At 61.1% G+C, this 22604-nt stretch overlaps 2 protein-coding genes across 2 annotated transcripts; both read right to left on the minus strand.

The window, feature by feature from the left end:
* Window positions 1-4051: 4051 nt before the first annotated feature.
* On the minus strand, window positions 4052-5746 carry PHPT1 (phosphohistidine phosphatase 1). Its single transcript, XM_082775630.1, has 3 exons — window positions 5546-5746; window positions 5236-5360; window positions 4052-4506 (listed from the first exon to the last, which is right to left on the minus strand). Exons 1-3 carry the CDS (start codon window positions 5709-5711, stop codon window positions 4414-4416), a joined length of 384 nt encoding a protein of 127 aa, XP_082631756.1. The 5' UTR covers window positions 5712-5746; the 3' UTR covers window positions 4052-4413.
* Window positions 5747-6211: 465 nt separating this feature from the next.
* On the minus strand, window positions 6212-14039 carry AJM1 (apical junction component 1 homolog). The gene is made up of 3 exons (XM_082775277.1): window positions 13950-14039; window positions 11384-11457; window positions 6212-9717 (listed from the first exon to the last, which is right to left on the minus strand). Exon 3 carries the CDS (start codon window positions 9653-9655, stop codon window positions 6398-6400), a length of 3258 nt encoding a protein of 1085 aa, XP_082631403.1. The 5' UTR covers window positions 9656-9717; window positions 11384-11457; window positions 13950-14039; the 3' UTR covers window positions 6212-6397.
* Between the last annotated feature and the right edge of the window lie 8565 nt (window positions 14040-22604).

Genomic DNA, 22604 nt, shown 5'->3' on the forward strand with positions numbered 1-22604 from the left:
CACTGCACCAAGCCTGTTGGAATTTAAGAAGCGTTTGGACTGTGCACTTAGTCACATGGTCTAAACTTTTGGGTAGACCTGTGTGGTGCCAGGAGTTGGACTCGATGATCCTTATGGGTCCCTTCCAACTCGGGGTATTCTATGATTCTATGAGAAACCCTGTGCCCTCCCATGGAGCAGCCACCTCAGTCAGGGCACCCTGCGTGCCACTCCCTCAGGCTGTGGGCAGGATCCCTGCTGAGCCCAGGAAGGCACCGAGCTGAGTGGGAGCTGCCGATGGGCCCCGGGCAAAGGAGGCATCAGGCTGTGGGGCTCCCCCAGGCAGAGCATCTCCCGCAGGGCCGATCCCTCCCCTCCACTCAGCACTGGGGAGAGATGTGCACATACTCCAGCTGGGGCTGGAGATGATGAAGGCTCTGCAGCATCTTTCGCAGGAGGAAAGGCTGCAAGAGGTGTAGCTGCTCAGCCTGGAGAAGGCTCAGCATGGTGGGGGTGGAGACAAGGCAGCCAGGCTCTTCTCAGAACAGGGTGCCCAAGGAAGAGACAGAACTATGAGAGCAAACTCTAATACATGAAATGCCATGTGAGTTTAAGAAAAAAATTGTTTATGGTGAAGGCCATCAAAACCAGAACAGGCTGCCCAGGCAGGTTACAGAGTCTCCATCTGCAGGAATGCTCAAAACCCCTCTGGATACAGCCCTTAGCAGTCCCCTACAGCTGACCCAGCCTGAGCAGGGGTTGCACTAGGCTATCTCTGGAGGTGCCTCCAACCTCAGCAATTCAGGGGCTTGAAGGGAAGCTGTGCTCCTCCATCCTATTCACGCCCTCCTCCTGAAGGGATGCAAGACATGGACTCCTGATGGCTCTTGAAGGACTTTTGCCCTTTTTGCCTTTTTCACCACTACATGTACTTATCCCATAGCCCCACATGCTGCCCACATGCCTGAATCTGTCATACAATTGGTTAGAGACTCTCAGACACGCCTGGAGCCAGCCAGCAATTGGCCACTGCCCCAAAGCTCACCTTATCACTGTGGCCAATTTACTTTATCTCAACGTTGCTCAAGTTTTTGTTTCTGCCATTTGTTTCCTCATTATCTCTAATTCAGGGACGTGTGAAACATCACAGAGCCACCTCTAAATTCCTTTCCCACACCCTCCCAGGTTTTGATGTCTAACAGCCATTCATGTGCAGGGAATTGGACTCTGTGACCCACGACTGCTGGGTGGTATCACCCAGGCCCTGCAGAGAGCCTGGTTGATGGTGGATAGTCGGCTGAATATGAGCCAGCAGTGTGCTCAGGTGGCCAAGAAGGCCAACGGCATCCTGGCTTGTATCAGGAACAGTGTGACCAGCAGGGCTAGGGAGGTGATCGTCCCCCTGTACTTAGCTCTGGTGAGGCCGCACCTCGAGTACTGTGTTCAGTTTTGGGCCCCTCGCTACAAGAAGGACATGGAGGTGCTTGAGCGGGTGCAGAGAAGGGCGACAAAGCTGGTGAGGGGCCTGGAGAACAAGTCCTACGAGGAGCGGCTGAGGGAGCTGGGCTTGTTCAGCCTGGAGAAGAGGAGGCTCAGGGGCGACCTTATCGCTCTCTATGGGTACCTCAAGGGAGGCTGTAGCGAGGTGGGGGTTGGCCTGTTCTCCCACGTGCCTGGTGACAAGACGAGGGGGAATGGGCTTAAGTTGAGCCAGGGGAGTTTTAGGTTAGATGTTAGGAAGAACTTCTTCACTGAAAGGGTTGTGAGGCACTGGAACAGGCTGCCCAGGGAAGTGGTGGAGTCACCATCCCTGGAAGTCTTCAAAAGACGCTTAGATGTAGAGCTTAGGGATATGGTTTAGTGGGGACTGCTAGCGTTAGGTCAGAGGTTGGACTCGATGATCTTGAGGTCTCTTCCAACCTAGAAATTCTGTGATTCTATGATTCTGTGAGAGCAGAGCTCTTCACATAGAATCACAAAGAATAGCTGAGGCTGGAAGCACCTCTGGGTCCCTCTGGTCCAACGCTTGCTTCAGCAGGGCCACCCAGAGCAGGGTGCCCAGCACCATGTCCATGCAACTTTGGAGACTCCACAACTTTTCCGGGCAGCCTGTGCCAGTGCCCCACCACCCGCATGGCACAGAAGGGTGGTCTGGTGCTCAAAGGGAGCCTTCTGTGCTCCGGTTTGTGTCCACTGCCTCTTGTCCTGGCACTGGGCACCACTGACAAGAGCCTGGCTCCGTCTTCGTGGCATCCTCCCTCCAGGTATCTATACACATTGATGAGACCCCTCTGAGTCTCCTTTTCTTCAGGCTGAACTGTACCAGGCTCTCCCCATAGGAGAGGTTGTCCAGTTCCTTGATTGTCTTGGGATGATCTTCCATCTTGAGCGGGCCCAGTGCATGCCCTGGGAACCTGGGCTTGGTTCCTGGTGTTCTCCCCCTCCTACCCCCCAACTTGTACAATGGCATGTTTGGACACCATCCTCCCCAGGAAACAGCTCCAGCCCTGAGCCACCAGTCATGCAGTGGGCCCTGCAACAATGCTGGGAGCACCCCCAGCCCAACCCATGATGCCCATCCATCATTGCACACTTTTCCCTATTGCACATGAGAAGTTTGAAGCAGGACATGGGGCACAGGGACTGAATGTCAGGTCTCACTAACACTGCACATCTCCTCTATAGGACCCTGCTGACCAGGAAGGAATCAACTGAGCTGCTTTTCCAGGGCACTGCGCCACTGTGCTCCAGATCTGAATGTCAAGGTCTTCCTTGCTTATAAAATGTGAGCAGGACTCTGTTCCTCATCTCTGATCATGTTTGATCCTTTCCTTGTGAGGGTGGCAAGACCCTGACTTAGAGGGATGCTTTATCAGGGAATGTAGGACAAGTTTAATGACATTAAACTAAAAAGGGTATACTTTTATATTTAGAAATAAGGAAGAAATTTTTTATTCTGAGGGTGGTGAGGCACAGGAACATGCTGCACAGAGAAGCTGTGGGTGCCCCATCCCTGGAGGTGTTCAAGGCCAGGTTGGATGGGGGCTGGGGGCAGCCTGAGCTGGTGGTAGGGGGGGTTGGGCCTAGATGGGCTTTAGGGTCCGTTCCAACCCATACCATTCTGTGCTTCTAATTTCTGTCCACGTCGCACACATCCCCTGAAAGCACAAACTGGGGAAGGCAGGGAGCCACACAGACAGCAGTCAGGATGCAGCTGGGAGCATACTTGCTGAAGACCAGTACTAAAAGGTGTCACAGCCTGGCCTTCAACACCAACCTCAGTCCAGTAGAGGGACTACACGCACACAGCAGCACAGCTGAGTTAAACAGTGGCTGGGGTCAGGCCAAAGGCTTGCCTGGGAAGGTAAGGTTTCTCCAGCCCTACCTTTGTACGAGACAGCCAGAGGGCATCCTGCCCCTTGAGCTCTCCTACCACCAAAGTCTCCAGCAGCTTTTCCCAGCTTTTCACCACCCCCATCCTCCTCACTGTGGAACTACAATCAGAGTGCCCCTGGAAGAGCAAGCTGGGAAATGTTGAGGAGCAGGAGCCAGCGCCGGCTGCCCTTGAACTCAAGGAGGATGCTCCATCTCCAGGTGTCCTGCCTGGGTAGGAACAGGACATGTTCTTCCAAACCACACTCCCTGGCAGCTATGCCCTCAGTGTCTCAGAAGCTAGGAACAGAATATGAAGATAGATGTGCTCCATGGGCCACTGCTATTGCAGTGCTCCTTCTGTCTAGGGAGTCTGCGTGCCTGCTCTGCCCTTCCCTTACTCAGTCATGGAAACCTGTTGCCTTCTCCAAGAGGTTCCCTCACAGCTCTCTTTCTGGCCTGTTTTGCTCAGTATCCTCAGGGCTGGAGGACAGGCACTATTTTCACAGCCCACCCCATATGTCTCAGCTGCTCCCAAGGCTCATCCTGACATGCACCCTGCTGCCTCCTAGGTGCTGCTTCCAGATCTCTGTAGAGATGGAAACGCAGGGGCTCATTCCCATTGTGAAGAATAGCAGGCCCAGTTACTCCCCAGACATGCAGGAACAAGCTGAGCCATGAACACACAGATGAGCAGGGCCAGTGGTGCTCCCCAACATGTTTAATCCTCATATACACGTGGGACAAATCCGTGCTGGGGGGAGGCCAGGGCTGAGTGCCCACCGGCTTCAACCAGGTAAGGACTTAAACTCTAGGGCTTTGCAGCTCTGTGGCAGGGAGATGGGAAGAGTCCATGGTACATGGGAAGTCCAGTGACGGTGGAGATGGGCAAGTTCCCCTGGAGGATGGAAGCTCATCAGTGCAGTGAATTCAATGCCAAGGAAAACACAGTGGAGCCCAGAGTGCTGCTGAGCACAGGGCCCCTGCTGCCATTTCCCAAGTGCTGGAGGTGGCCCCACCAGCTCCAGGCTGGTGCCAGTGCTGCTGCCCCACCAGATCACGTCAATAGCCTTCGTCTGCCCAAGTGATCTCGTAGTCTGGATACTTTGCTTTCAGCTTCTCTGTAGTCACCGAGTGCTTTGCTCGCCCAAAGCCCTGGAAGAGGAAGGAGAATCCAAAAGTAAAGCAGGCATGCTTATCGCTATAAGAGCTTATCAAGCAGCTGAGACACCTCAAAGCAACTGGATGCTCTGAGAGAAACCTACAGCCATGTAAGATGCCACTGATCCCCTGTCTGTGAAAGGCTTGTTGGCTCCGATCAGTATGTGACACCGGCTGAAACTGCGTGCAGCTCAGCCTGGTGCTGGCAGCACGGCGCCCGCCCAGGCATTGTGCCACCTCACCGCTCCAGAGCCATCCTGGGTGATAGGTGCCAGCAGAACCAGAGCTGCCATCACTGACACCATTCTCAGGGTACACAGGTGCATGGCCTCCACCCTGAGCCCCTCAGGACCCACTCAGGAAGTGGAAACAGATCTGTGGAGGCAGCTGAGCACTGTCTGCCCAAGGTGGACCTGGCGTGGAGCCACAGGGTAGAAAACGTGGCTCCTGCAGGCACCCCCAGCTCAGCACGCACTCATCCGTGGTCTCTGCACCTTGGCTCAGTGCTCCCCCTTTCAGCTGCTGCCTCATTTCACGCGGCAGGACTAGTGCGGCCATTTGTGCTGTCTCAGCGGCAGCCATTAGAAAGGAGGAGCCACATCCACGGAGAGCTCCTCGACGCCGGCGTACCCGTGTCGGGGATGCCCCAGCTGGGCTCAGAGCCGGGCTGGCCTCAAAGCCGGGCACCTCCGGAGCCTGACGCCGCCGGGCGGGGCCACTCACCACCGAGTATCCGTAGACGTGGATCTTCTTCTCCTCCTGCTGGTGGGAGATGCGGCCGCCCCCCAGGCACTCGCAGTCGAAGCCCTGCCGCTCCAGCTCCGCCGCCGCCTTGTCGTATATATCGGCTGCGGGGAGAGCGGGCCGCGGGGTCAGGCGGCCGGGGGACCGGCGCGGGGGCCGGGGCAGCGCCCGTTACCGCTACCGGCACCGCGGGGCTCCGGGAGGGGCGGGATGGAGCTGCTGGGGCCCGCCTGCGGGGACCCCGGCCCGGCCCGACCCCCGCCCCGCCCCGCCCGCCGCCGCCCCTCACCGTGGTACTCGGCCCAGCCGTGGCCCCGCACCACCTCCTTCCCGGCCGCGGCGGTGCCGGCGTGGCGGGGCCGCACTCTGAGCAGCACGTACTTGAAGACGCCGCAGCCGTCGATCTCCACGTCCGCCACGCGCCCCAGCGCCGCCGCCGCCGCCTCCGCCGCCATCGCTCCCGGGCCGCCGCCAGCCCCGCCCCTCTCGCGGCGGCCCCCGCCCCGCGGCCCCGCCCGTTCCGCCCGTTGCGGGCGGGGCTCCGCGGGAGCCGCCGGGCGGGGCGGGGCGGGGCGGGGCGGGGCGGGGCGGGGCTCCTCGGGTGGGGCGGCCCAGTCCCGGCCCTGCCCCGCCCCCTCCGGCCGGTCCGACCCCGGGCCGCGCCTCCCGGGCCCCGTTCCGGCTCCGGCCGCCGTCCCCGGCAGCCCCGTGGAGCCCCGCGGGCCGCCGGCAGCGCCCTGGGGTGCCCTCGGGCTCGGGGGGCTCCTCCCGGTGCCGCAGCGGGGCCCTGGGACCCGCCCCCCCCCCGGGGACGGACGTGTCCCGGAGCGCCGGGCTGGGGCTGGGGCCCTGGGCACGGGAAGGGCGCGTGGGCAGGCGCGGAGGGGCCCCGGCCGCCGCAGCTGGAGATCTGCAGGGTCCTGCGGGGCACCGAGCAGCAGCAGCGGTGCCCCGTGCCCCATGGTAAGCCCCGGCTCCTCCCTCCCCCCTCCCGCAGCTGCCCCGGCCCAGCAGCTCTGCGAGCAGCCCCCGGCAGCGCGCCCGCGGGCAGCCAGAGGGTGCCCGTCCCACCGCACCGACGGGAAAACGCCTATCTACAGAAGGGGATAAACGGGGGCTGGGGGGGGTCCTCGCGCCACATTCACATGATGTCATCCAGGAGGTTGGGGCTGGCCACCCAGTCCAAGGTGCGGGGCTCGGAGGCTGCCATGATCATGCACATGAACTGTTTGCCTGTCCTCTTGTCGATGGGGTAGATGGTGGTGGGGGTGAAGCGCTTGTTGCTCTCCACGAAGTCGCAGAGCTGCTCGTAGACAGCGGGGAACTCGTGCCGCAGGAATACGCCGCGGATGCGCAGCTCTCGCTGGATGTTGATGAAGCAGACCTCCCGCGCCTTGCGGCCCTCCTCGCCCTCCTTGTCGATGTCTGCTGTGCCGGGCGGTGGCGTCAGGATCAAGGTCTCCATGTCCCGCTCCTTCTTCGGGATCTTCTTCTCAGGGCTGGAGGAGGCTAAGGCCACCTTGGCATATTTCCTGACCGTTGGCACCTGCATCTTTGGAGACGGCCTCTCTGGCACTTTCTGTGCCACGGCCACGGTTACATTCAAGAGGAAACATTCATCAGGGTCATACTGGTTGCCAGTCTCCCGCAGCTCCCGGGCATAGTCCCCCAGGTTGTCCGAGTAGCTGTCCAGCTCCCGCAGGGACAGGTAGGTAGGGGACATGAGCAGGCTCTCCAGGCCAAACTGGAGGAAGTTCTCAGCCGAGCCCGAGTTGGGGAAGCCCAGGAAGAGCACGCCACGGCCTCGAGACAGGTAGCCCACCTTGGCGATGCGCGAGAAGGCCTTGTGCACCTCTGTGTTCTCCCGGCAGAACTGCAGCACGTGGCGGCAGACGCTGCCCACACGCCCATAGACGCAGCTTTCCTTGTGTGTGTCCCAGTCCTCGCGGCGGCAGTGCCGGGAGCAGTAGTATGTGTAGCAGCTGTGGCACGACTTGAAGTAGAGGCAGGCGTTGAACATGGTCTCCGTCCGCCGGCACTTGGCATTCGAGCACATCATCATGTCGTCCTCCTCTGCGCTCAGGTCAGGCGAGCAGTTCTCCAGCGGCTTCTCAAAGGTGCCGCTGGCTGGCGGGGAGGGCTGGGGGCGCGGGGTGCTACCAAAGGAGCTGGGACCCGGTTGCTCCTTTGTAGGCCGGAGCCCCTCAGGTGCTCCAGGAGGGACCTTCCTCCCCTCGCTCCGCCGGGGTGGCCCCGGGGTACTGCTGCTCAGGAGCTTCTTGAGCTGCTCAGCGATGCTGTCCCTGTCCCCAGCATGGTGGCCTGGTGCTGGCTTGTAGTCGATAACGAGGTCGGTGATGAGCTCGTCCAGCTGCTCCAGACTACGCTGGCGTGCTGAGCCACTCTCCTTGGAGACAGGCTGTGAGGCGCAGGGCACAGCATAGGGTGTCTGCTCCCGCCCTGCATCCAGCACATCCCAGCTGGCCGAGCGCCTCTCGCTCCTGCCCAGCCCGTTGGCACGGATGTCATTGTCAGTGATGGTGATCTCTGGCGTGACGTACCAGGAGCGGCCCAGGGGGCCACGGCTGCCGTCAGCATGCATGCGCTCGAGGATGGAGCTTTCTGAGAGGGACAGGGCAGCGTAGCGCTTGGGTGAGCTTGACAGGTTGATCACCACTGGCTGCCGGCGCTCATCAGGGGATAAGGCACGGTGCTGCTCCTGGGCAAGTAGGTTCTCGTAGCTGCGCCCACGCTGCAGGGCGTCCTCCCTGCGTGCTGCAGGTGCCAGGATGTTGTCCCAGGATTTGGAGTAGTGCTGGCTGTCCCGGGCCAGCCGCGGGGGGTTAGTGCTGTAGCTGGCGTGCCAGGAGGACAGCATGGCCTCACGCCCGGCTGGCTGTGGGGCAAAGCGCGACACCTGCAAGCTCTGGTAAGGCAGCGTGCTCCGCTCGGGGCAGTACCAGTCGCCAAAGTGCAAGGGCTGGGTGCTGCGGGGAGGAGGGCATGTCCGTGAAAGCATCTCCCGCTCACGGTACTTCCCGTAGTCCTCAGCGTAGAAGACCCTGGCTGAGGAGCCGAGGGCTGGGTATGTCCGGGCATCTTCAGCATAGATGGTTTTGATGGGGGTGCCACGGGGCGCATAGAAGCGGGGCTCCTCTCCATAGAAGGCATGGGTGGGTGCCTCCTGCACGGGGAAGCCCCGTGCCTCCTCCACATACAACGTCCGGGGTGGCACCGTGTGGACAGCGGCTTTGGCTGGGTCCTCTGCATAAAAGTGCTGCGGGGGGCCATGGCGCCCGGGGTAGGGGTAACTGGCATAGCCTGAGCTCCGCAGGGGCACAGCGGGGCTGGGGCACCGCACTGGTTCCTCCGCGTAGAAGAACTTGGTGGGGACGCTGGGGGCTGAGAAGGTCATGCAGCCCCTCTCAGGGTACTCCCTGAAGTCCCGTGAGGACGGCACTGGCACTGTCTGGTATGCCAGCGCCCGGGGGTCAGCCTCATAGAACTCACCAGGGTAGGGCAGGATCGGGGGCTCCCCACTGTAGGAGTCACTTGGTGTGGGTGTGCGGGACACGGACACCTGCCTGCTCCCTGGCACTGCCAGGCTGCGGGCAGCCCCAGGCGTGCGGGGCCAGCGCGGTGGCTCTGGCCTGCTGTGTGTGGCCCGCAGGCTGCGAGCGGTGTGCACCAGCACCGCCTCGTCTGGCTTGATATCCACCCGGCACTTGACATGGGGGCTGGCGCCCACCTTGGTGCTCAGCCCCTCCTCAAAGCAGTTGCTGCCCACGCAGAGCGGGGAGATGCGGCTGACACTGCTGCGCTGTGGCTGCAGCTTGATGGGGTGCACCTCGTTGGCCAGCGCCCGCAGGGGTACGTGGCTCTCACGGCGCGGTGAAGGCTCGGTGCGGGACGTCTCCCGCACCACCCGCAGGGCCTCCCGCCCACGCCGGGCTGGTGGTGGTGATGCTGTGACAGTGATGGGCACTGGCGTGAAGGTGGACTTCACCCGTGGCGCACTCTTGGACCGGGCTCGCCTCTTTGGCTCACCCCGGGAAGCTTCCCTGGCTGGCGGGGGGGCCCTGCCACCATATGGGTCTGGCTTCAGAGGCACGCGCCTGCCTGGCAGCCCCGGCACAGGCTCAGGAGTGCCGGGATGTGGGCAGGGGCGCTCCATGGCCGGGGGCGTGCCCAGCTGCTCGTCCAGTGACTCAAGGAAGTCAAAGCTCCTGCAGTGACGTTTGTTGAAGGGCTGCGGCTCGCGGGGCAGGGAGGAGGACATGGAGGCATCACATCGTGGCAGGGGCTGGCAGACGATCGAATCCCCAGGGGCTGTGGAGGCCACCTTTATGTCTTGGTACACCGTAGACACCAGGATATCAGGTGGGTCTGTTCGTGTCATCTTAAAAGTGACACTTCTATCACCAGTCCCCTTCAGATGACCTCAGAGGAAGGCAGCTGGCCCTGCAAGAGAACAGACAAGGTCCCTAAATCCTGTCGAGGATCTCAGGGGCCACGACAGCTCAGGATAAAGCCCCACAGCCCTTGGCTCAGGGAATTTCAGCCACCTCTTCAGAGCTGGGAGATCGGGGTGTCTCAGCCTCCGCTGCTGCTTTTAGAAGGCTGCTCCCCTCTGCGGGGAGAAGCAGAAAAACACCAGTCGGAGAAGTTTGCAATCCAGAGTACAAATAAAGGACCAAATGCCATAGCACCTGCAGGTGCACCTGGGAAGAAAGAGCTGCGTGGCACTGCTGTACCAGCTCACCATAGGGAGAGGAGTCTGCTGACCTCCGTGCCCCAGCTTTTGTGGCCAGGGCACAGGACATGGGGACCATCCTGCAGCATCACAATAAAGCTCAGAACAGTGGTTGGGGGACTCAGTAAGGGGCGGGTCTGTAGCAGATGGGAAACGTGTACCTGGCATTCCACCATGACCATCCAAGCAGCCAGGGGGGTCTGCCTGGACTGCACACCCTTGTCCCAACACACGATGCACCCAATCCCAGCACTGTGGGCAGCACAGCACAGCCAGCAGCATCACTCAGGGGCAGGCACTGTGAGCACTCACCACACTCTCTGCCACTTCCCCACCAGCCATGGCTCGGAGCACCCCTGGGCTACCTGTGCACCTGAGACTCCTGCCAATAATCCAGCTCTGGAGGGGCTGTGCTCGCTCAGTGCCCTCCAGCTTTGTCCTCTCCCATGTCCCAGGCTGTCCTGCACCAGGTCATGTCTCTGCTGGTGGGCTGTAGCTCCTGTGTCTACACAGGACACAGGATCCAGTGCACACCAGGCACCAGCACAGTGCCTGTGGTGCTGCAAGCTGCTGTCTGCTGTGGGATGATCTTCCCAGCTGGGGGGGGCAGAGTCCCCCACCACACATGTGACGAGGAGGCACATCAGCATGATCCTGACACCCCCAAAGTGACCAGGGAAGAAGACAAGGTCCCAGAGGATCTGGTGGGTTTTGCAGGGATGTTCATTGCAAGACCATTGAAAAATGTCTGCAGACTGTAACTGGTACCGAGTGTGCTTACAGACAGCTTTGCCCACAGTGGGGACACCAACCATCTTTAACACTCACAAAATTTTTTTGGCCACCTGGCCAGGAGGCATGGAAGCATAAGTGTGTTCGAGCAGCTCCAGGAAACAACAAAGCTGCATGGCAAAGGCCATCAAAATGTGTTTTGCTTTGAACAGAAGCAGAGGACCACAGGGAATGTATTTCAGGGAGAAAAGTAACAGACTTTATTTGTCAAGCAGTAGTATCAACTAAGCAGAGATGTGGCAGAGGCCTTGGCTTCCTTGTAGCCTTCATTTCCCACTTGGATAAACCCCTGTCTTGTCCTGAAGTCAGGAGACATGGATGCTAGGCAAGGGGTGAATCTGGGGGGGCTGGGGGGAAGGCAGCAGGGGACATGTCCCTGGAGGGAATGAGGAGCCCAGTGGCCAGGGAGACATTGAGGCCAGTCTGGAAAAGGTCAGGAGGTGCCTTTGGGAGGGCCCCAGGGCACAGGGAAGCAGCACCCCCCTGCTGTGGTGATGCCAGCAGTGGCATTGGGGAGCCCATCCCCATGGTGTCAGGGCAGCTCACGGGCAGGGGATTGTGGCCTGCGGGCCAGGGTCCTACCTGGTCCGGCCGCAGCAGGGACTGGGTGGGTGGGCTGAGCTGGCCGAGGGCCCTGTGGTGGCTCCATCCCAGCACTGCAAAATAAAAGAGGCACGTGAGGGTCCCGGGAACTCCGGCCATGAGGGCAGGCAGTTGCTGGGGCTGTGGGGCAGAGGGGGCAGTGAGGTGGATCCTTCAACCACAGCCAGGCCCAGCCCTGGTGAGCCACTGCCTGCTCCCCCATGCACTGGAGCCACGGGCACTGCATTATACAGTGGGGCACATGTAGGGGGGACACGTTACACCTGCTCTGATTATACCGCAGGGGCATGTCCCCTCCCTGTCTGCCCCAGCAGCATCCCCTGCCTGCAAAGCCTTGTGAGGCCGTGCTGGTGGGGGAACTCGGGGACAGCAGCGGTTCAGTGCCGCCCAGGGTTGCTATGGTTTCCCCCAATTATTCCTCCTCTGCAAGGATAGCGTGGGTGCATGGGGAGGCTGGTGGGGCGGCTGCGCAGTGGGGGGCCAGGGGGAGCCAGGGCTTTGCAGCATCGCACGGGGAGTACCTGCAGCTTTGCGTGCTGGGGTCAGAGACGGGATGGTGATGCTGAGGCCATATGTGGCAGGGACAGACACCAGTGTCACACAGGCCACCCTGCTCAGGTGGTGCTCAGCAGGGCCCCTGAGGAGGGCCTGAGCCATGGGGACAGCCGAGTTGGCAGGACTGTTCAGGTACCAAGTGCCTAGGGGTGAGCAGGGTCACTTCCATCCTCCCACATCCTGTATATCCCCAGCACCACTGCCCTTGGGAAGCTCCCAAAACAGGATTGCTCCCCACATGTGGCATGAATGGGTGGTACAGGGGCTGTGCAGTGCCAGTGTCTGTGCCCACTGCACTGCCCGGGCACCACAAGTGTTGCTGCTCCCTGCTTGCGTCCTTCCCCATGCCCACAGAGAGCGTGCTGGTGGTGGGCACAGCACTGAGCACCGCCACACACTGCACCACACACATTGCCAGTGCATGCTCTGTGCGTGCTATCTGGGCATTGCTCCACACCCGGCCTGCTGAGCGTGCTGAAGTGTGCTGCATGGGTGCCCTGTTCGGGGTACACAGCCAGCACGCCCCCTGCCTGTGCTACGTGCAAGCTGCCTACATGTGCACTGCACCGAGCACACTCTGGCTGCACCACCGCACACAGCGTGAGCACGCTGCTGGCGCACGCTGCGCTGCACTGAGCTCACTGCCTGTGCATGGCCCTGTGGCTGCTGCCAGCACGCTGGCAGCATCCACGGCCTCAGGTGCACTGTGTGTGTGCATGCATCAGAATGTGACCCAGGAACCCTCTGCACTGCAAGTACAGGGCTTGTGCAAACCATGCTGGACACACCACCAGTGTGCTGCCTCCTGTGCACACTGAGCACAGCCCAGGCCTGCGTGCTGCATGCACGCACCAGGAGGGTGCTGACAGCCAGTGCTGCCTGCACACTCTGCCCTGGGCATTGCCAGCGCACAGGTTCCCCAGTGAGGGAACCCACTGCCCCCGGCCCCCATGCACATGTCAATTACACAGTGCTCTCTGGCCCCTCCATTTCCCTGTGCCCCTGCCCCCAGCTCCTGTGCCCAGGGCACCCCCCACAGCCCCTGTCTGGAACCTGTAGCTCCCTGCCCCAGCACCCATGGGTGCCCCTGCACTCCCTGCCCCACCTGCATGGCCTGGAGGTGGGAGGGGTGTCACCCTGCTGGAGCATGGGGACCCAGCCCCAGTGCAGGGCAGTGCCCCAAGCCTCAGCTCTGGCATCTGGATATGGCGCAAGTGACACCTGCCGGGCAGGTGCAAGGACCCCTCTGGCCACCCCGGTGTCCCCCGCCTGCCCAGCCCCCAGACCTAGCCCCGTTCCCTCCTGCAGGGAAGGGTGCTGGGGGCTCCCACCCTGGGGGAGCATCCGCAGATAGGCATGGCCGAGGGAGCCGGGGGCGTCGGGCACTGGGGCCGGGAAGCATCGCCGGGTCCGGTGTCCCTCCCGCAGCCGCTGTCACCCGCGTGGCTTTCAGGGCCCGGGCCAGGGTCCGGGGTGGCTGCGTGGGGCGGGCGCCCCGGCGGGGCTGGGGGACGCGGCCGGGAGGCTCCGGGGCTGCCCCAGGCGCTGCCGCCGCCGCTCCCCGGCGGCCCCAGGGCGGTGGCCCCGGGCACCCCCGCGCTGCGCTCCGGCATCCAGGCGGCTCCGGGCCCGCTGGGCCGCGCGGGGCGCTGAGCCCGGCCCCGGGCGAGATGGGCGCTGCCGTGGGGTGGGATGGGGGCACGGGGACGGGATGCGATGGGGTGGGAAGCCCCGGGGGGACGGGATGCGGGTGGGGACGGGGCTGTCCTGGAAGGGGGCTGGAGATGCGATGGGATGAGGAGGGCGGGGGGGCCGGGCTGCGGTGGCCCGGGGGGGACGGGGGATGGAATGGGGAAGTGGGGCACGGGAGAAGCGTGGGGGGATGCGATCGGATGGGATGGGATGGACCAAGGGGGGCGCAAGGAGACGGTCCCTGGGGTGCTGAAGGCCCCGAACCCCCCCCCCCCCCTCCGCTCTGTCCCCTCTTTACCTGTTCCGCACCAGCGGCCTCGGCGGCCCCCCTGCTCCATCCCCACCGCCGCGCTACAGTCGGCCCGCCACCGCCCTAGTGGCCATGGTCCGGCACGGCACGGCACGGCACGGCACGGCACGGCACGGCACGGCACGGCACGGCACGGCACGGCACGGCACGGCACGGCACGGCACGGCACGGCACGGCACGGCACGGCACGGCACGGCACGGCACGGCGCTCCGCCGCGGCCGCCCGGCTCCGCTGCTTGTTTTCGCATAAATACGGCAGGCGGAGTTACCGGCCGGGGCCGGGCCGGGCCGGACAGGGGCCACCCCCCGGCACCGCCCCCCCCGCCCCCCGCCCGGCCCCGGTTCGGTTCGGTTCGGTTCGGCTCAGCCCGGCCCCATCCCCATCCCCGTCCCCGTCCCCATCCCCGTCCCCATCCCCATCCCCCCCCATCCCCATCCCCATCCTTTCCCCGGCGCGACGGGGCTGCCTCTGCCCGCGGCGGCCGGAGCCCCGGGGGGGGGGCACTCAGGTGACACCGCGGCAGGCGCCGAGACGGGCGGGCACCGTGCCCGAGGGCTGCCAGCGCACGACGGCCGCAGCGGGCGGGCCCTGGCTCAGTGACCCCCTTCTCTCCCCGGCGGGAGGCCCTGGCCAGCGGCCCTGGCGCTGGGGACCCGCCGGGGTGGCCTGGGGGTCGCAGGCAGCTCCGAGCCCGGCGCTGCGGGCCTGTTGCCTGCACGCGTCTCTGCACAGCAGCTGCTTTCATGGGATTTGCTGCATTTCAAAGTCCTCCACAGCAAAGATCCGTCCTCCCTCTGCTGCGGCACCGCAAGCATCCCTCTGTACTCTCGTGTGTCTGCAGCGAGCGGAGGAACACTAGAGTCAGTGCCGTGCCAGCAGCATGCCCGCACATCCATGTGCACACACACACATGCCCAGGCACACGCGCACATGGGGTGCACTCGGAGCGGGAGCACTGTCGGCTGCCGTGGCATGGTGCCTGCTGCAGGGAGCAGCGACGGGCACGGGCAGCGCCAGTGACCGAGTGCTTGCAGTTGTGCTCAGGTCTGGAAACTGACTCATGGTGACCCAGTGCAGATGTCCTTTCACGTGATCTCCGGGACTGTGGTGGTGGTGCACAGGGACGGACAGATGGATGGATGGATCCTTCACCTTCCCCCACTGCTGCTGAGCACCCAGGGGGCGGGGGGCCCAGGGATACACCTCCTGGCTGTACCCAGCACCTGTCTGTGCTGGTGGTGGCATTGTGACTCCCTGCAGAAATGTGCCATGGGCACTTTGCCCCTGTGCTCCCAGGGGTGCTGTGGGGACAGCTGAGAGAGCTGAGCCCCAGGAATTCATTGCACAAATGAGCAGGGCACAATGGCTGCAGATGCTGAGAGGGGCAGCTCTTGTGCGCAGCACAGGTGAGCAAAGCCCATTCTCAATGCAGGGCATTGGTGCCCGGGGCCCTGTCACTCCCCCTCAGCGTTTCCATTTTCTTCCCTGCGGGACACAGCGCTCATTTCGGCTGCTCCTGCTGCCCAGCTCCCAGCCCTGCAGCCCCTGCAGCCCCTGCTGCGCTGCTCCATCTGCTCCCCACCTGCCACCAGCCCTGCGCCAGCCAGCCCCATGCCTGAGCTGAGCCCTGATGAGGCTCGCTACACTGCCACTGCTGCACGTGGGTGCTTGGGCCAGGCCAGCTTGCAGCTCGGGGGGGCTCAGCACCCCACACAGCCACGGAGATGGGTGTAAATCTGCAGCTGCAAAGGGAGGGCAGGACAAGCAAGGCAGTGCTGGCTGGGAGCCAGCCAGAAAGCAAAGGGGTAAAATCCATGTAAATCACGCAAAAGATGCAGGAGACCAAATGCTGTGGGGAACACACAGAGTCCTGATGCAGGGGATGCTGCTGCCAGGCAGGTGCCGAGATGCCTGCACCAAGGGCACAGGGTCTGCATCCCCTGCAGTGCCACCTCTGCCCCTGCAGCTGTGGATTTGGGTGACACCTGCAAGGGCCAGGGCGGGTGGGAGTTCACAGTGGCTGTCACCCGTTCAGAGCCCCACACTTTAGGGCTGTTACAGAGCCTTAGCTGCCCAAGGGCAATGGGGCTCAGTGGCGGTGAGCAGGCTGGACTGTGTCCCCATGTGCCCTGTGGTGAGGGGCAGTGGGACCGTCTCCTCCCCCCATGTGGCTGCTGTTTCAGGTTGGGAAATGCAGGGGGCTGTGACCAGCTGTTCCCTTGGCCACCTCAGGCAGGACCAACCTCGGCTTTGGGGGTAGGGGGCTCAACCCCAACCTGTGCAGCCTGTGGGGAAGGGGGCATCACACCAGGCCTCCCCAAGGACCAGTCCACTGGGGCCAACATGATGCAAAGTCCATAGTGCTGGTCCCTGCTGTGCTCCCTCTCCCACAGTGCTGTGGGACATAGGTATCTGGAGACATTTTTTCTATTTCCAGCCTCCCTGAACTGCCCCATTTACCCTGACTCTGCTGAGGGAGCTGCTGCTTGCAGGGGTCAATCCCCACTGCCCCGCAGTGTGCCGGACCCCTCCAGCCTCCACCTGCACCTGCGGGTTCATCAAGATGTCCCCGTGCTGAGTGCCACCAGGTCATCTCACCACGCATGGGGACAGCTGACCCAGCCTGCTGTGCTGGAGCCATGGGACAGCATGGGGAGCTGGGAACGTGGGAAGGGGCAGGCATGGGGACAGACAGGCAGCACCCATGGGTCACCTGCCAGCCCTGAGGGCCACCCATCCCACTGGGGCTGCCACAGAGCCGGGCACCTCCTTGCTGCCATCCTGCTGGCCCTGGTGCTGGGGCCACCGAGTCCCGCCACACCCCCATCTCTCCTGCTCACTTTCATCAGTGCCTTCCTCTGACCGGCACAGCCCCGTAGGTGGCAAGGGAGTGACTGCAAAAACAGGGCGACCTAGCAGAGGCAGCCCCATCTCTGGATGGCAGGAAATGGAAAAATCTCAAAGGTTTTGGGCTTGGCTGGATTCACAAGCTGCTGCCTGGCTTCAAGCCCAGCTCCCTCCCAACTTGTGCTAGAGATGCAATATCCAGTTTGCTCAGGGCAGCACCTGCCATGGCAACAGCCCCTGAGGCCCCTTGGTGCTGAGCACCACAGCTTGGGGCAGGAGCTGGAGCACCAAGTGGGTGCCCTGAGATGCTGACCCAGGGGGGAATCAGGTGAGCGGTGCAGGACAGCCCTCAGATCTTCTGCTGGGATGGGAGCTCTCTGGGTCCCAGCCTCCGGCACTGACTGACATGATGGAAGGGGGGACATGGAGTGTGGACATGGGGAGAGGACAGCTCTGGCCATGCCAGTGCTGGGCAATGTCACAGCTAGAAAGACCTTCCTGGGCATTTGTGAAATGCTGCTGCATTCTACCAGGATGGCCCAAGACTAACCGAGGAAGCAAGCACAGTCAGTGAGGGAGCATTCTGCAGCAAGGTGGCTTTTTTGGGAGCCCTCTGGTGTCAGGCTGGCAGTGGGACTGGGGCACTGGGTGTGTTGGAGCCAGGGGAACCCAGCATGGCCAGGTCTGAGGGAGCAAAGGGAACTGGCGCTGCAGCGAGGCTCAGAAGGAAATGGGAGAAAAAAATAATTTGAAAGGAATTAAACATAGAAGTGGCTTCCATCTCTGTCTTGAGCACTGGCAAGACAGTGCATGCCCACCAGCATGGATGTACCTTGTGCTGAAGCTGCAGACCCACCAGCTGTGACGGACCGGGCAGCCAGGCCAGTACAGGTCACACCCCAGGATCTGTTCAGCGGGATGTGACAGGCTGGCATAAGCTACGTGGTAGGCAGATCCCCAAAACGCCCAGCCTGGGGAGATTAGGGCCAAGCCTCCCTCCCACAGGCTGCCCTTGCAAGCCCAGGGAACAAGGCAGGTGAATCCAACCCTCTGGATGTTTGGGGCTGCCCCGGACAGCATGTGAGCAATGTGGCAGATCCCCACATCACCTGGACTGGCAGCTCAGATATTCCCATGAGTTGTGCCAGGAAGGGCTGCACAGCCCCAAATGCATGGCTGCACAATAAGAGGATGCGAGCAGCCCCTGTGTGGGCCAAGCAGCTCAGCACAGGGACTGCAATTGGAAATGACAGCGCTGTGTAGGCAGCCGCAAGCCTGGCCCCGGGGACACCGGTGAGATAGAGCCTGGCGTCAGGGTGATTGCACTCACAGGGTGATTGGTGAGAAACGGGGCCAGGGCATGACTCCAATCAAGCACGAGTGGCTCCAGCAAGGTAGGCGTGGAGATGGTTTCTGGGTCATGGCAGAAGGGTACTTGCCCTCCCAAACATGGCAGAAGCATCCACACAACCCCAGCGCACAGCCTGCGGGAGCGGGTCAGGTTTCTGTACTGAGCATTCAGAGGTGATGCAGGGTCTGTGCTGTAGCCAGGACACCTAGTATGGCCCTGGACCAGCCTGGGACTTGCCTTGCACTTGCCAACACCACCAACACTGCTTTGTTTATTTTAGCAAATCCATTCCCTGATCCCCCTGAAGCTCATGGCTGTGGTATCAGCACAGCTGGGGCTGGGTAAGGCTGGCAGCTTAGACACCGCTGTTGGGTGCTTTTCAGAGATTGGTCAAAGAGAAAGTTTTTACTCCAGGGCTCTGTTCAGCTCTTGCTGGTTCTCTGCAACTTTCAGGGCTTGTGTTTCTCCAAGTCACTGAACATGACCTCAGGACCTGGAGAATGTGACCACAAGAGCTGCCTGCAGTGCTCAGGTGCCCTAGAGCTGGTGAGACCGGTGGCAGCTGCCAGTCCCTGGCTGTGTGTGATCCTGGGCTGCTCGCTGTCCATGAGTGCTGCCGACACTGCAGCGGCATCCAGCAGAGGGCTCCAGCGCCAGGGCAACAGCATGGGGATAGGGGCTGCAGCACCCCCTGCCATAGCCACCCCATGGGAAATGGAGCCATGGGCATCCAGTGCTGTGCCCCTGTGGGCCCAGGGGACAGTGGGTCCGGGGGCCTGTGTGTGATTCATGCACGGTACCGGGAAGGTACCAGGTGTGCTATGCACTGCTCTTCTCCCTCCCACACTGCTGAATTTACAGCAGGGATTAATATTTGATACCCTCCCTTCACTCCAAGCTCATTTTTCCCTGTCACCATCCTCGCTGCATGGGCAGCCAAGCAGGGCAGTGCGCTGAAGCCTGCTGGGGACTGCAGCAGCCTTGGTGGGGCCAGCAGCCTTCATGTCCCCTGCCCCATCCACAGGTGGGGGTAAGGGGGAGAGGGGCACAGGCAGGCTTGGGAAAATAGGGTTCCACGTTTGCTCAACCCCCCTGGCAAGGGGCACAGGGAAGGCTCTCTCTCCACCACCTCTCTGCAGGCATCACCACCACAAGCTGCTGGGAAATTCCATTTTCCATGGCAATGTGGGGATGCCCTAGCCAGGATGGGACCCCTGCCCACTGCCCTGCCTGCCTGGCCCCTTGCTGATGCTCACTGGGCCCTGAGCCTCCAGTCTGGGGGTGACGCTTGAGTAAGGAACAGCCAAGCCCTGCTGGAGAAGCAAGGAGCTGGGAGCTGTTGGGCCTGGGCTGGCTGTGGTGGGGCTCTCCCCTCCTCCAGCCTCTCTCTTCTTCCCATTGTCTCCCTTCCCTAGCTGACACAAGGGAGAAACCAGTCCTGCTGCCTGCCTCAGGGTCTAGGAACGGAGCCGGAGCCTGCCTTGCAGCCCATCTGGGAGCCCTCAGCCCTGCAGGCAAGGAGTTCAGTGTGGCCCCAGCAGGCGGTGGGAGCTGGGTCCTGGCTGTGTGTGCAGCAGCAGCAGCAGCAGCGCACCCCCCAGGGCCTTGCTCCAGCCCTCCCAAGTGCCACATGCCAGCATCCGCTGCTCATTACCCTCCTGAGACATCAGCTGCCCACCAGCCTCTGCTGTGATGGATGAACCAACCCCTTGTGCTGGGCTGGTGTCCCCTAAACCGGGCAGTGCTCAAGGCAGCAAGGCCAGGGGGAAGCCCCCTGTCCAACTCCTCTCGCTGGAACTGTTTTCTGCTGACAGTACAAGGGGTGTTTCTCCTAGCAGCTCCCAGCCGGCTCTTCTCCCAGCTGGCTGGCTCCTTCCTGCTGCCAGCCTGCACATGCCAGCACAGTCTCTGTCTGCATCTGCCTCCCAGGCCAAACCTCATGTACAGGTGGAGCTCCCGTGCTGACATGCTGCCCACCCGCACATGCCTGCCTGGAGCACGACAAGGGCACGGGGTGGCTGCACACCAGGAAGGTGGAACTGAGGAGAGCGGCACCTCCCAGGTCATCCCTGCCACCTGGGAACACAACAGCCTCCTCCTCCCATCTCACCTGTGCTGCCAGAGGAGGCCACGCTGCCAGCCTCCCCTCCTTGTTCCCAGTGTCAGTCAGAGCCAACCAATACTTGGAGGTAACTACAAGTTCATGGGTTTGCAGGCTGGGTTGCGGCCCAACACAGCATCCTTCATACGGTTCTGAGCACAGTATATGTGTAGACAAATAAAACCTCCTGATTCAACGTCCTGGCTTCCTGCAGGCTGCTCCACACCTGAACCTTTTCCAGATACTTCACATCTCCTCATTTGGCCAAGGTCTGCCCAAGCCCGTAGGGCCCATGGGGCTCCAGTGCAACAGCTCTCTCCAGGCACCAGGGGATTGTTTCTCTTTGCTCAGCAACCTCTCTGGAAAGTGGTTGAAGGACAGGTCTGGATACTCACTGTGAGCCATCCTAGGGCCAAGCACATGTTGGAAGCCTGAGATGTTGAAGGCTTGTTTTGGAGGCAAAACCTCAAGTTAAAAAGGCTCCACCACTTGTCCTGGTATCTTTAAGCACCAGACTGAGCCAACTCTGGATTAATTACATTATGCCGTGATGAAGGCTGTTGCTAGGTTACAGCAACTGGTCCCTAAGCCCATCCTACTGCAGGATTTCCTCAGAATCACTCATTTGTGAGCTCAGGGGCATTCCAGAAGGACAAGCAAGCACTAGGATCTCACAAGGAGCAGGGCCCTCAACTGCAGGGAAGCTGCAGACAGCACATCCATCGCACATCTTGTCCCCAACCCAGCCACCTGCCTGCCTTGTCCTGCACCAGGTCCTGTCACACTCCAGCTGTTTTTCCGGTCCCGCAGCACCTCCAGGAGCCTGTATGGCCCTCTGCAGAGCAGGCTTCCTCAAAAGGCACCTGCAAGTTCCCACGTTCATTTTGCATCCTGATAATACCTGATCTTCGATAACCTTTTCATGTTCCCACCCAAGGCCTTGGCAAGCCAAGGGAAAACATGCTATGACCTTATGGGAGCAGCAGAAATAGGGTGAAACTGAATCCCCCAAAGTGCAGAATCATTGCACTCCTTGCACTTGGCTCATCATAAATCAAAGGGAATGATGAAGACCCAGTACACCAGTCAGCCAACTGCTAGCTGTGAGTCTGCCACAAGAAACAGCTGTGAATAAAGCCAGCACCATCCCAGGATGCAGCAGGAGATGCATTATATGGGAAACATTAAGTACAAGCCCTGGCACGACCTCATCTGGACTGGCACAGCCTCAGAAAGATGAACTCAGAGTGGAGCTGGTGCCAAGGACAGCCGCTAGAATGGCCGGGGGACAGCTTGTGCAGTAGAAGAGAGGCAGAGCTGGGATGAGAGGCAGAGCCGGGATATGAGCCCTGTCTGCACAGGACTGAGGTGGAGCAGTATTTAAACAACAGTGCTGGCAAAGGAACAAATAAGCAGAAATTGGCCAGGAATAAAATTGGATAGCAATTATCAGACAGCTCCTAAACCTCAAGGCAGAAGACTGACGTACAGCTTCCTACATGGGTGCTGGAAACAGCTGTTTTGGAGATGGTTGGAACTGCCATGACCAGTCCATCTGTCCTTGTGGTAATTTTCTACCTGGTATTTTGACAAAGGGATGGAGGAAGGCACAGGTTGGGTATGGAGAAACCTGGTCCTTTCAGCACAGACTGTGCCACACAGGGCCAGGTACATGGCTTGACAGCAGTGATAAGCAGCTTGATTCACTTGCAGGGATGAATTTTGTGACAGACTAACACGAGCAAGAGCAGGGATGGCCACCTGTTCTAAGGAGACTTGGGCCATCAGAAGGATGCTGTGAACATGCTGCCTTTGCACTAGATGAATACACAAGGAGATGATGTACAGCCACAGAGGAGTCAGACAGCTTCAGGCCATTCAGATGCAGGTGAGCTAGAAGGTCCTGCCGAAACTGGCTCCCAGCTGGAGAGCCACAGCGAAGTCTGCAGGCTTTGCAGTGTGCCTTGTGTGCAGAGATCAGAACATCAGCCTGCTCTCAGAGTACAACTTCATTTGTGTCCTGCCACAACAGCTGCATCAAGTCAGAGACAGCCAACAGTGACAGGAACTGCTAACCGTAGCATAATTTTACCATTCCAGGGATGGGGATACGAAGGAACCCTCCCCAAAATAAATGCTGGCCATATAACTCCCATTCACATCTCAGATTAGCAGCACAGCACCAGCTATCCCAGGTAACTATAACCCTGTTCACAAAGCAGATATCCAGACTCCCCCAGATGCCAAGTCCCGGGCATCTCACAAGCTCCTCCCGGGCCTGTGAGGCAGCCCAATGCTCAATGCTTCAAGCAAATGGAGGTTGCAGCTGTGACTTAGCAGCTG

This window comes from Aythya marila (assembly GCF_965140915.1).
Source record: "Aythya marila genome assembly, chromosome: 19".
In the NCBI taxonomy this organism is placed as follows: Eukaryota; Metazoa; Chordata; class Aves; order Anseriformes; family Anatidae; genus Aythya; species Aythya marila.

Excerpts from the sequence above, each read along its gene's own strand:
- AJM1 (XM_082775277.1), bottom strand. The coding sequence starts at position 9,655 with ATGACACGAACAGACCCACCTGATATCCTGGTGTCTACGGTGTACCAA.
- PHPT1 (XM_082775630.1), bottom strand. The coding sequence starts at position 5,711 with ATGGCGGCGGAGGCGGCGGCGGCGGCGCTGGGGCGCGTGGCGGACGTG. Across the intron at positions 5,361-5,545 it reads CGGCTGGGCCGAGTACCACG|CCGATATATACGACAAGGCG; the intron begins GTGAGGGGCGGC and ends CTCTCCCCGCAG. Across the intron at positions 4,507-5,235 it reads ACGTCTACGGATACTCGGTG|GGCTTTGGGCGAGCAAAGCA; the intron begins GTGAGTGGCCCC and ends TTCCTCTTCCAG.